Source organism: Acanthisitta chloris, unplaced genomic scaffold (genome assembly GCF_000695815.1).
Source record: "Acanthisitta chloris isolate BGI_N310 unplaced genomic scaffold, ASM69581v1 scaffold17788, whole genome shotgun sequence".
Classification (NCBI taxonomy): domain Eukaryota; kingdom Metazoa; phylum Chordata; class Aves; order Passeriformes; family Acanthisittidae; genus Acanthisitta; species Acanthisitta chloris.
Window position 1 is genome coordinate 17195 of NW_008686650.1, and position 13505 is coordinate 30699.

A 13505-nucleotide genomic window follows, 5' to 3' on the forward strand; every position below is an offset into this window, starting at 1 on the left:
AGAAATACCCCATTTGTCTGTAAAAAATGTCCATTTGCTCCTTTTGTTCTTCCATAGGCTAAATACATCTAGTGCGTAGAGCTGTATTAAATTAGGTCCTAGGACATTCCAAATTACCATCAGTAAATTATCTCCCTGTCATAGTAGCTAATTTAACCATCTTAGATTGCTTCAGATAATTTGCAAATCTTAACTATTAACCATTAACAAGTCTCCTAATTTAACATGAAATATTATTAATCCAAGTAGTCAAATCCTCTGACAGTGACCTTCCTAAATCTGTAACTGTAACAGCTTGGTAGTTAGACTGAAAATTTCCAATCAAGGGTGCTAATTCCTCCCCAACCCCTTTTCCTGATGGTATGAACAGTCCTGTCCGAGGACTAAATCACAGACAATTGCCTTCAACTGCCCTTGGCAGAGTTCCTGCCAGGGTGTGCTGCCAAGACACACAAGGTGTGCATAGCCTTACCAGGGAAAATCTGGATTAGAGGTTTCATTCCTCCCTATTCTCAACTACCCCTTTCTCTTTGAGGCTGAGGACACAGAAGTATCAGCATTTCAATATAATGATCACTCAGTCTGGATCATTGTTACACACTGTAGGAACAGATCAAGACACAAAAGTATTGTCAATTCACTGCAAAATTCAAGCACAGTCTCTTAACTACATTTGAGCTTTAAAACAATAATGGTCTGTATTAAGCAGTTAATACTAGAGCCTTTCAAAAGCTCTGCATGGAAGTATCTAAAACAGACTGCTGCTAATTTCACTTTTGGGGCAACATACTCCAAGACACAACAGTGCTAAAGATAGAAAATAAATTGGAAATTGCCATCTCTGACTGAAGAATCAACTCTGACAGTAGAGTATTTTGACAGGTTAGTCCCACTGAGAAAACTATTAAAACAAAAAGGTATTAAACACAGGTTAATATTAAATATTAATATATTAAATTAAATAAAGGGCATTAAATAAAGAGTACCATGGGATTCTTTAAAGATTATTTCAGAATGGGAGATGTGCTTCTGATCAACAAGGCATTTGCACTAAACAGAGGCTGGTGTTAATTTAGCACTCCCTACTCAATTACTGCATGAGTCCAGCCCTGATCTGATTGGAAAAAAAAAAAAAAACCAAAAAAAACAGAGCCTGACCATAAAGGTAAAGAACTACTGAAATGCATTAATTCTTTTGACAAAATTTCTCCTTTGTGAAAGTAATTTTTAATTTTTATGGGTACTATTAACCTTTTGTGCAACATACTGCCAGGAAAGAAACGCAAACTATCATCTAGAATTTGATGGGCTTTGTCATAGTATGGCCTCACTGTAGAACAGGAAAAAAACCAAAACAAAGCAGAGGATCACTTTCTTCCTGCCCATCACCACCCCATCCCGGCCCCTCTCACTCCCAAATCCCCAGGCAATAGTCTTTAAACATTATGGTCCACACTCCTGAGCCTCATATTAAGTTGTTCCTGCTCATAAGGCTCTTAATGTCTACATCAACTTCCATGACAAACTCTCTGCAAACAAGGCAGTTCCCCAGCTAAAGACTCAGCAGCACCCACAAGTGTCATCCAAGTTCTCTCCACCTTCCCTCCCTGTCTGAGTACCTTGGGGAAAGGCCTTCTCCCCTTAGGTCCTTACCCAGCCAGCCTCTATCACACAGCAAGGGCTCCTTCCCAACTGAGATACTCACCTTTTGCTGTCCCCTTAACCCATGACCCCTCTCTGGGGAAGCAATGAAGCCATGAGACCTTCCTGAGCCTTCTCTTAACATGTTTAATTCCCTTCCACTCTCATCGTCATCAGCCAATTCATTCCTCCAATATTTTGCCAGTATTTACATTTTTACCCATTTCAGTTCTGAACCTTTTGTTTTAAACAGCAATTCTCAGCATCTGAAGCCAGTGTCTTCTGAACTCATCAAGCTACTGCAGTTTGATTATATTGATATAATTTGATTGCCTCAAGTGCATTATTTTAAAAGCAAAATCATCTACATTTTTGATGATATACTGATCTTTGAGTCTTCAAGTGTGGCACCTAATGTTCACAATGTTTATCTGAATATCAAACCATACTTCAGAAGTTATTTAATAGTAGATGATGAAGCATCACAGGAAATTATTTCTACCATCATACTATAGCTAACCTGTTCCTTATTAATATGGTTTACAACTTACAGCTCATTTTAACAGATCCCATAAAGATTCTGTGATATGCTCTAGTCTCTATCAGCTAAATGATTTAATGATCATTCACCAGAAGACATTAACAGAATAGTTTTACATCTGCAGTGAAGGTGGATAGATGCAAAAAACTCTGTGAGGTTATTAGCTGTTTACTGCCTTACAATCCCAAGGGACTCCTATGTGACACACACCAAGTCACCTACACTCCTTTTATTGGCTACAAATGCCAAAACTAGCAGTAATTTTAAAGATGCTGAAAAAACATTTACTCGTTAATTACAACAAGAGAGAGCTGTTTGGGGCCAGAACATCTTTCTTCATATACAGCTGCCCTAAATGTAAGCTCATTCACTCTGCAGTGATCCCAGCACAAGGACAGCTGCACATGTTGGGATGCAGAGGGCAACTTCCTCTGTAATCCAGGACTGACTGTGAGTGCCTGAGGGCCTCCAAGTTTACATGTCTGGCCAGGACAGGGTTAACTTTTACAACAGCCAGGAAGGGCACACTAGGATCCTGGGATTATTCTATACCACCTCATGCTATGCAGAGGGAACAGAGGGTACCCTTTGTTCTGACTCCCGATGGGGCAGTGCTGGGTTCAGTATGGTGAGCGATCATGTGTGAGTTGTTTGCCTGTCTTGTACACTCTTATTTAATAGTTTTTGTTACTGTTCATTTTCTTACTTCATTGCTGGTTTTGAGTAAGTTGTTCTTGTCTCAACCCCTCATCTTTACCTTTTGTGCCTCCAATTCCCTTCATCCTGTGGCAGGGAGAGGGGGTAGGGGAGTGAGCGAGTGGCTCGTGGTCTCAGGGGGCTCAGTGGAAACACTAAATTGGGGAATACCACTCCTAAACCACAACAGGAAAATGATTTTACATACTTTTATGAAGGAAACCCATACAACTGCATTTCTGCTAAGGGAACAGAAAAAGCAGTTGGATTAGTGCAAAACAGATTACAGCAATAGTTAGAGCACTAGCACTTTGATACTCTGAACACCACTGTCTTCCTAAACCAGGATCTCTGTAGCTTGTCAGTTGTGTTGCCGGGTGTGGTACAAGCTTGTCAATACTTCACTGGAATGCCAACCTCAAACCTACCCTGGCTTTTGTTTAGCAGAGTGGTGAAGTCCAAGTATCGAGACCTTGGGGTTGAAGAGAAAGACTCCTAATCCTATGCCCACAAAGCAGCATTACACTGTTACCACAGTCACTACTTCTCCAGAGCTTTTCTGAATTTGCTCTCTGCAGCTAGACCTAGACCCAAATATTCAAAAACCAGAAGTCCTCTTCTCTCGGGCACAACCACTCACCACCAGGCCAGAGCCACTGTTAATGAGCCTACAGCAAGGTCAATGATTAAAAGCTTTTAACAATATACCGACAGATACTTGACACCAACAGGCAAATGAGCTGCAATAACTCCTCACAGGTAATCCAATAATAGAAGCAATGTAAGTAGTACGTTAAAAGGTAACAAATACTCATCAGCTCCATTCCCCAAATAAAGTTTCCATTAATTTACTGAAGACCAAGACATATGAATATAAATCTTGATAAGTATTCATCAGACTGCTCAGGCCTATCATGTTCACAGCAGCTTCAGCTGTTCTTCTCCTGAGGTCAACAGTGAAGGAGAAGCCCAACAGCTCAGGGACCTCGCTAAACACAACATATCTAACAGTCACCCACCGACTGCTCCATTAACAAAATAACTTTTGCCTTTTATTTAGCAAATATAAAGAAATGCTAAAATACTACCTCTGAACCTACACCGCTGAGCAGAGGTATTGGGAGCTTGTAGCCTTCATTCTCAGATAAGCACTTTGCAAAGTGCCAACTGAAAGCAAAGCGTGTGACTTAGTATAGCCTGTGCACACACACACATTGATTATATGCTAGCTCTGACCCTACTCACATGCTCAGGCTCCCATCAGAAGGAAAGCCAGACACATAGTGCAAAGATCTCTATCTCCCAACTCCTACCACTGTGACAGGACACAGCCAGAGCTTACACAGGGCCACAAGTTCACACCACTCTGCAAAATTATGCATCAGATTTTTGTTTTTGTCCAAGTGTTCCCAGGCTCCAGAGTATATCTGCTTTTCAAGACTATTTAATTCTGTTTAAAGGAAACTTTCTGGTTCCTAAAACTGAAATTCTTGTTTCTTTTCTCTTTACCAATAACCACTGAAATCTTCATAATTATAACACATTAACCTAGTTACTACAGACTTGCATTTAGGGAGGGTAGGGAGCAGGAATTTTTTCACCCATGAATTAAGAGGATCCTTAAGAAGAACAAAAGTCCATCATGTAAATAAGAGCTTGGAAACTTAAGTCTCCCAGAATCAGTCTTCCTTTGCTTAAGACCTGCAGACAACTGGAAGCATTATCCCTGACATTTCAATGTACCACAATGTTTGTCCTCTGAGTATGTCAACACCGCCAGTAATTGGGTAGAAGCTAATCACTCTGTAGGTTTCACTATAATTTATAAATACCCAAAGCACCTCACTGGTACATCAACACAGCAGTATAAATTGGTCTGTTTGTAAATGGTTTCCCCTACCTGCCAGCAGAGAGATGAAAAAGAATATTGATGGCATAACTAGGCAGTTAAGTAAATTAGACAACTAAAACGATTCCAAATAATCTCTAAGTCTTTCCTATGCCCACAATAAAATTTATTACTCCTCCCTTTTGTAAACAACCTCTGGCAGCCAAGCATTTTTTTGCAGCTGTCACTAGAAAAGTTGTCAAAGAAAAGGGAAGATAATAGATTTTGGAATTTGGTTGTTTTTTTTCTGCTTACTAACAGCTGAAAACAGGACACTAACAATTTTTTATGTTACTGTTTTAAAGCTATTTGTTATGCATAAATCTGGCATTTGTTTCTAATACACTGGTTGTAATTTTCTAATTATTTCTGACTTCTTATCTTTTTGTTAGCATAAAAACCCTGTAACATTTAACTTTTTCCTATAGCAATAATTAAGAGTTTACAACTTCTTATAGATATACTGTCCACACAAACTGGATGTAAGCAAGTTTTAAAGTGAGTGGCAGTTAAGTTTTTTATCTAAGTAAGTTTTTAATCTAAGTTTTATCTAAGAAAAATGGCTGTAAATACATAAAAAAGTTATCAAAGGCTCTTAGGGAAAAATAGTTTTATCCAAGAACTAGACTGCATAATTAAGCAATTCAAATCTTCGTTACAAACTGATTTAAATTAAAGGTAATCTGACTCATTTTAACTAAGTATAAGTCAGACAACATATTTGTATCCATTTCCTAAAATATCTGTCACTTCTCTACAGTGGCTGATCAAACTTGCCAGTGAAAAACGTTTTGAGTAGGCAACTTGTAATACAGCTATGGTTTATTTCTGTCAGAGGCTGACTGCTGAAGTGTGAAAGAAACTCATTAAAAATCTCTCACTGTGATCCTCCATTGCAAGGAAAAAAAAGAAAGAAAATACTTAATGAAGGGTACACTTAGCCTGAAGCCACATTCATATTCTGCTTTTCATTTTACACTATTTCAGTAAGCAATTAAAAGACAGCAATTAGTCACAGAAGCACTATTCATACTGGTCATATTGGGAGATAAAAGATGTTAGTACTGATTTTTGGTTAATATTATGAAAGTAATGAGGGAAATCAAGATAATACAGCTAAATAAAAAGAAGAATCTCTTACCTTAATCTTAAGACAAGATTCACTGCACATGGAACTTCACTATATTCATCACTAACAGCAGGCTGAGACTATTAAAGAGAAAAGCAAAAAGTCTTATAAAGGATGCCAAAGGAAAAAAAAATCATAAAAAACTTTCCATGCTGTTTGAAGTTAGCACAGAATATTTAACATGTTCTCTAACTCTCAGAAACCTTTTAAACACTTTCGCTATGCAGTCTAAAATACAGCTGATACCAGTAGAACTGCCATATTTCAATTACAGAGATACAAATGATAAGGCCTGCATGAAAGCATTGAGTGTAAGAGCTTTTACTCCACCTTGCAGCAAAGCTCCAATAACCTATTAAATGCATACAGTGGAATACCAAACTGCTACTCACACTATTTGTGTGTAACAGTTTTTTGGTTGTTAAGGAAGTCTGGCCTCTACCCATATGCAAAGAGCTAGTGGCATATTAAAGCAGGCATCACAGCTCAGAGGATGTCTTTCACAGAGAAAATCAGGACTACAGACACATTTCACACCATCACTCCTCCGTCATACTGTGATAGCCTCCCCAGCTCTCAAATAACATTTATATGAAGTCTCAAGTAAAAGTGCATCCTACATACAGAGTACCTCCAGGTCCTCTACCCTACTATGATTTCATACTTAACTTGGCACAGTGTCACCACTCACAGAAGTCTGTTCAAAGGTTATAGTCAGTCCTCCCAAAATAAAGACTTGGATCACAAATCTCATTTGATTGCTTTTGCAACAGTTTAACATATCAAAGCTACTTTTAAAAAAGTTACACAAAATCTCCATTTTATTATCCGTTTATTTTCAATAAACATTCATTAATATTTTGAAAATTATTTATCACTATCACTAAAACAGGAGCAGATTTTTTTCTGCTTCAATTAAATTCCTTCCATTCGTATAAACTACTACCATTATTTCTGCATCTTCAACAGACATGTTGTTTCAATGGATAGGAATGTGCATCCTAAAGACTCAACAGGCACACACCAACAGTGACAAGCTGATCTAGTCTTAGTTCCAAATCATCTCCCGGAGCATTTAGGGGAAAAAAGAAATAAAAATCAACAGAAGACTTCAAGCAGAGGTATTTTTCTCTTTCATAAACTAAGCAACATTTTTATTATGAGTTACCTGTATAAACTGAGTCAGAAACTACAGAACTAAGTAACTAAGACACAAAGACTGTCAGGTGAAAGTCCTTTTTGTACTCAGCTTACACAAGGTATTTCACGTGCTGAAAGGCTATGTAAACTCGGTCTGCAATGGAGAGACTGGGGTCATCACAGGAGCTAACAGGACCAAATCCGGCAGGAAGCTGTTAGTCTTTTAGAAGCTTTCAATGACACCAATGAAAATCAGAGAATCTACAACTGCAGGTGAAGTGGCAAGGGTCAACCACTCAAGGAATGGACATTATAAAAAGAGCCTTTTGTCTGTAAGTCATAATCCTATTAAGCAATTATGCACAGCAGCAATGCTTCCTACACTCTCAGCACAGGGCCATGAAATTCAATATAGTGTTTTACTCCTCTGAATTAATCTAATATGCTCCAGTACTGAACTATTTTACTGTATATGGGATGAAGCAATTTAATGATAAGCTACATGTCATGATACAAGTCCTAAGAATGAGAAATTATTTGGAGATCTTCTGGCTGCTCCAACACAACCACCATTACTCTGACAAAAAGACAGCAATTAGTGTGATACAGTTATGAAGATTCAATAAAAACAGTCAAATTTCCTATTTTAATGAATTTTCCTGGGCACAAACATAACATGACTTTAAATTTCCTATCCCTCTTATCCACTGTGTACTCAAGTTCATTGTTACAGGCACAACTGCATACAGCTCCATCCTCACAAGTACTTGATATACAAGGATGCAGAATAACACTCCCACCTCAATTCACATTTTTAACAGCAGAAAAAGAAATTCCTTCACTCAAACACTTGGAAGAAAAAAAATTTATAAAGACATTTTTACCTCTGTGTTCTCCTCCTCTTTCAGTCTTCGTGACTGGAAAACAAATGCAGTGAGACATGAGCTATGCAGCTTTATGCAATAAGGATCCAGAAATACTAACAATTAACATAAAGACAGAATATCTTGCAGAGCATAAATGCCTTGGTACAAACAGAAGGTACCTTTTCCTGAGAAACAGCAGCTTTGCCTTCCTCACTCTTCTCATCCATTTCATCATCACTCCATTCCCAGTCCCCATCTTCTGTTTTATGGAGATGGCCACTGGAACCTGGCACTCGTCTGACCTACCAAAGCATTGTTCAGCATTACACAGACATCTTTAGTCTTTATTTCTGGTTAATCAGCAATTCTGTGTTATTTTTATTCTATGTGCTTTCAATAATTTGCTGCAGTAGTCAGTAACATATCCTAATAATATTTGACCCCAGGGGTCATCCTTGAACTAGTGGGAATAGCTAAGCTATGCAAAATTCCTATAGGAAAATGGGGCTGGGATATATTTTACAATCATTTAGGAACAAGCTCAAGTAGACGACAACTGCTTACTGCCTGAAATTAAATTAAGCTATTCAAGGAAGTAGAAGTTACATAGACAAGGTTGTCTTTGGGACACAAGTCTTAAAAACTTTACACATTTCAAGGCTTTTTAGCAGAACAATTAAAGATGTAAAGGTGTTATGAATCCTTTATAAGTAAAGTTATCTTTATTAAAAAAAAAAAAAAAGAAAAAGAAAAGCAGCAGCTGTGCAGACTGGGAAGGCAGGCACCACCCCAAACTAGCTGCACAAGCTCCTGTAGATCAAACAGTCCAATGAGGCACAATAGAAGTATCCAGCAGCAGCTAAATCTGAAAATCAAATATTCTTCTGATGCTATCTTCTATCTACAACAATTCATCCAACAATTCTTCCCACACCTTGGTATGCATTCTGAGCCCCATGAGATGGCTGGAAACACAGCCCAATAAGCAGCAGCCCTGCTGGTGTTTAGATTAGAATCAGTTTCTCTAATTATTTCACACCACTGAACCTATATCCAGTTCCCACTGCACAACTTCAAATGCTCCTACAGGTAAGCTCCCCAGTATTATACATTTGGAAAGTTTAAAGCATATCCATTTCATTTATAGAAAAAATTATCCCAGAAAACAGCCTGTACATTGGTAAGAGAAGAAAAGGAACAAAGCATTAAGTGTTCACAGCACACAAAAGAGCGAGCTAACCTGTGACAAAAGCAGTTTCAGGCCCAAAACAACTGCCAGAGAAGATATAAATAAAAATAACTTCTTTAAAAAAGTATTTAGTACATGGTCTTAGCTCAAAATTGCATATCCTGTTTGCCAGTATCCACAGCAACATACAACTGCCCGGTTCAACTTTGGTTTTACAGATTCCTGTCATCATGTCTTGCACCGAAGTATACTAAGCACTGATGAACTTGGTTCTACCATTCTGATGTCCGGTGCCAGCAATGGAAACCCATTCTGCCAGCACAGATACCTCACAACACAGGGAAAAAACTTGAATATAAACCCCTGATTTCTGACTGGAAAAATGACTGTTTTTCTCAACATAGAATTATAGAATCAGCTGGGTTGGAAAAGACCTCCAAGATCATCAAGTCCAACCCCACCGTGGTTACTAGACCATGGCACTAAGTGCCACATCCAGTCTCATCTCAGAAACCACCAGGGACGGTGAATCCACCACCTCCCCGGGCAGCCCATTCCAGTGCCTGATTACTCTCTCCACAAAAAATTTCTTCCTAATATCTAACCTAAACCTCCTCTGGCAGAGCTTTAACATAAAGTTCAAGAAAGACTAAACTGCTATTCTCCCTGCTCTACACACTTCCAGTTGCTGCAAACCACAATGTGCAGAGAGATGCAGCATGTGACAAATTCCAGCTGCTCCTAAATCACATCAGGTACTATTTCAGTAAGACACGTGGCATGAAAATAGTATAGAACACTATAAGTCTGAGGTCATGAGCTTCCAAGAAAACTGAGTGATGCAAGTACTAACATATTTTTTACAAAGCAGCTTTTCATAGAGAGATGTGCACTTTTGGTTTTTGTCTCTATGGATTGGACCAAGCACAAGTTGGAGTTGGCTGGCCTGACACCATATGAGCCCGTATGAACTTAGGAGCCTTCTTTCAAAACCCTGTGCTCACACAAGTAGTTATCTTGATGTCTGTCTCAACTTTTCCCCCCCCCCCCTCTTCCTTCACTTCCCAAACACACAACTGCTCTTCTCCCTTCCCTTTTGCACATATAAGGCTAAATCAGAGGAAGGGGTGAAGTTTTCAGAACCTCAGCACATTTCTGTACCTTCTTCAGTCCTTATGATAATCCTCCCTTATATTTCTTCCCTGCATAACCGAACTAGAGTGCCCTACTCAGTTTCTCCATATTTTGTACTCCCTTGTACTGAGAAGAGGGGAAACCTGTGAAGGACACTGGGAGAATATTCCACTCCATCACTTGAGGGACAAATTCTGCACTATTTTCCCTGTTTTCCATACCAGGCTCCTATTGCATCAATTTTAGCCCAGCTGCCTCAAAGCTTGGTATAAGCTTGTGTGTGTTTGGGAGGGAGGACCAAGTAGAAGTCAAAGGAAGCAGTAGCACAGCAATTCCTTACTCAGCTGCAATCAGTGAGCTCTTACTGTCTACATCCTCAGGGATTATCACAGACACAAGGTAATCTAGCAGGCAATTTGCCTGGTGCTTGTTGATGTAATTTATTATCCTTCAAGTCCTGAGGTAGGCTTTTGTTTAACAGCACAAGCAGTTTCCCAGCGGCTATATAAAAACCTACAAGAGGACATCAGCCACAACTACAAACCTGATTTTTAAACAGAATAGATTAGAATGGTTTACAGACACATTCACAAACTACATCGTGCACCAATCAAAATCTCTTCTGCTACCATTTTCAGTTGTTCTGAAGACTCATTCTAATTAGAGTGATTTTAATGGAGCTTAATGATGCTCGCATCATCTGCAGACAGTTATGGAAGAAAGCTTTACTGATGAAGATGAAGTGCATTTCAAGTTTTTAAATAGACTGCCTTTTAATAAACAATAAACAAATGGCTCAAGGAAAAGAAAGTTACTACAAAGCAGAATACTGTGTTAAATTAAATTATTTTCTTGAAAGGTTTCTGAAGGCAGAAAAACAAGTTTACTTGCACTCTGTTTCAGACTGACTGATACCCACCAGCACATATTCACAGGAAGAAATTTTTTAATTGGTGGGTGTGCTTAACACTTGCATCACTTAGTGAACTAATTAGCAAATTTTTGATAAGAAGCCTGGTTTTGCCCTACTTAGGTGCAGGGCAGACCATGAGTGGCACACCATGTCTGCAAATAATCACCTCTTCATTCATCACAAACATGTAATTAATCACATATTGGATGGAAATACATTAGCTTGAATTTCTGTTCTGGCTATTATTTAACATACTACTAGAAGAGTGATATCACAGGCAGCAGCGTGCATGCATTTCACCCCAATAATTACAGCATTAAGGCAGTTGAGAATATTCTACATATTTCTCCTGATACTCTGCTACAGGTCTTACATTTTACAGAAGGAAATACAGAAGTACACAAACGAAGCAATTTATACAAGGGCACAAAGCAAATCCAAGACAGGGCATGGAACCAAAACAAACTTCTTGTATCTCTACAAAAATAAGAAGGAAGTTGTTTTACATTGCATGCAGTAGCTATACAAATGCAATTTCTCCATCAGCTGCAGTCAAAATACACAGTATCAATAATTTCTTATGCTAGGATTGTATCTCTCTCAGGAAATATTTCAGAGAGAAAGGAAAACAAATTAAAACATGCTCAATTCTAATTTGGATTTTAGTGATTTAAAACCTAAATGATCCTTCCAAAGTAGGAACTAAACTGAATCATAACTTTAGCTAATAAACAAAGCAATGAAAGCCTTCAGCTTTACCCAACAAATTAAAACCTATTAGAAAACATATTTCACATAAATCAGAGCATCAGAGAATAAAAGATGAATTTGAATGACGGGCAGTTAAACTGCACCCAACACAAAAGCAGCTTTCTAGGAGGAAAAGCTTATCGAGCCACTGCCAACATCACTCCAGCTGTGGAAGTAAGACACAACGAACATCAGTCACAACGGAATGCTTGGTCAATTCAGTGTATGAAAACAACATGACCACCACAACATGTTAAGCATCATATTATTATAGGTGTATATGTTGCTGCTGGTTAAAGCTTATTCCAGAATACAACACTGTCACAAAAATTTGAGAATGAATTAAGTTGCTGACATAACTATTTGTCCCCACCCTTTTAAAGTAGGATACAGCTAATTTAACATTCCCAGACAATAACAGCATGCACCAGGAGAATGTCTGTTCAACCAGATGAACAGGGCAACTGTAAATCCCACCCACTGAAGGTTAGCCCAGATCAGCCCAACAGAGAGAACTCCAGCATTTGAATGCAGATGCATTTCCCAAAGCCTGATGAAAAAAAGAAGGCTACAGGATAAGGAAGCAAAACATAAATTCTTGTCTTCCAGGCACTGATGTGCTCACTATACGTAGATGTTAGGGACTGGGGAAAGAAGAATCTATTATTTATCACTGATTCTCCAGCTGCTGCAATCTCTTTACAAGTTTATTTCTGTATGGTGACAAGGAAGGGAATGAACATTTTCTGAACATGAAGATCTTTCTCCTTCCTTATTCACAACTGCCCAAGACAGCAAAGGCCCACTTACAGATTTAGTATTTTATTTCAGTGTCTAAATTTAATAAATAAATAGGATACACTGTGGGATACAAATGTATACACACAAAGCACTACTGCATTTCATACATGGTACAGCACATGATCTAGACCACATTACAAATCCATCATTTTGGTAAGAGTAATATTATGCATCTACTGTCTTTTTCCTCATCCTACAGGAAGATGCCTGAACTAGTAATCCTGACTTTCTCACTATCTGAATTATTTAAGGTATTTCTGTTCAAGTCTCTGGCAACTGAATCCTTGTAATGGAGTCCTGGATAGATTTAAAACAGCATTTTTAAACTCTGGTCCTTAGAAAGATTACGGTGACCTGAAACTATGGTAAATAGGATGCATTTGCATAAGCAAAATTGATAGCATTAATAAGCATTAATATGCAGTATCATGGAAGGTGCCTTGCTGCTCTCCATACACAGGAAGCTTTGGGCCCAAATTTAATTTGTTCCTGAATTCCTGGAAAGCAGCAAACATGTAGACTTCATCCAATTAAAATGCATCTGCAAAGGTCTTTGTGGAGCCCTGACATTGCTTCCTCTTAATTTCCAACTAAAGAACAGTCAGTGCTGTTCTCCACTTTTTGCATTTGTATATCTACGGAAGGCAATCCATTTTTTAAATTTTTTTTTAAACATACATATCCTTCTGGAAATACTGCAGCTGGCTTTTTCTGGAGATAAAATTTCCTTTTATTTTACCACTGATGCCCTCCAGCTATTTTCTGCTAGTACAGTAGTCAAGATACACCCAATCCCATATTCCCCAGAGAGCAGGAA

At 38.4% G+C, this 13505-nt stretch overlaps 1 protein-coding gene across 1 annotated transcript in view; it reads right to left on the reverse strand.

Moving 5' to 3' along the window:
• STK39 (serine threonine kinase 39) overlaps positions 1-13505 on the reverse strand; it is a gene marked incomplete at both ends in the record, with an annotated part of 60555 nt that overhangs the window by 13798 nt on the left and 33252 nt on the right. Inside the window, 3 exons of the mRNA XM_009080266.1 lie at positions 5908-5975; positions 7920-7952; positions 8081-8203. Coding sequence (XP_009078514.1) covers positions 5908-5975; positions 7920-7952; positions 8081-8203 — 224 coding nt within the window. The remainder of the gene's footprint in view (positions 1-5907; positions 5976-7919; positions 7953-8080; positions 8204-13505) is intronic.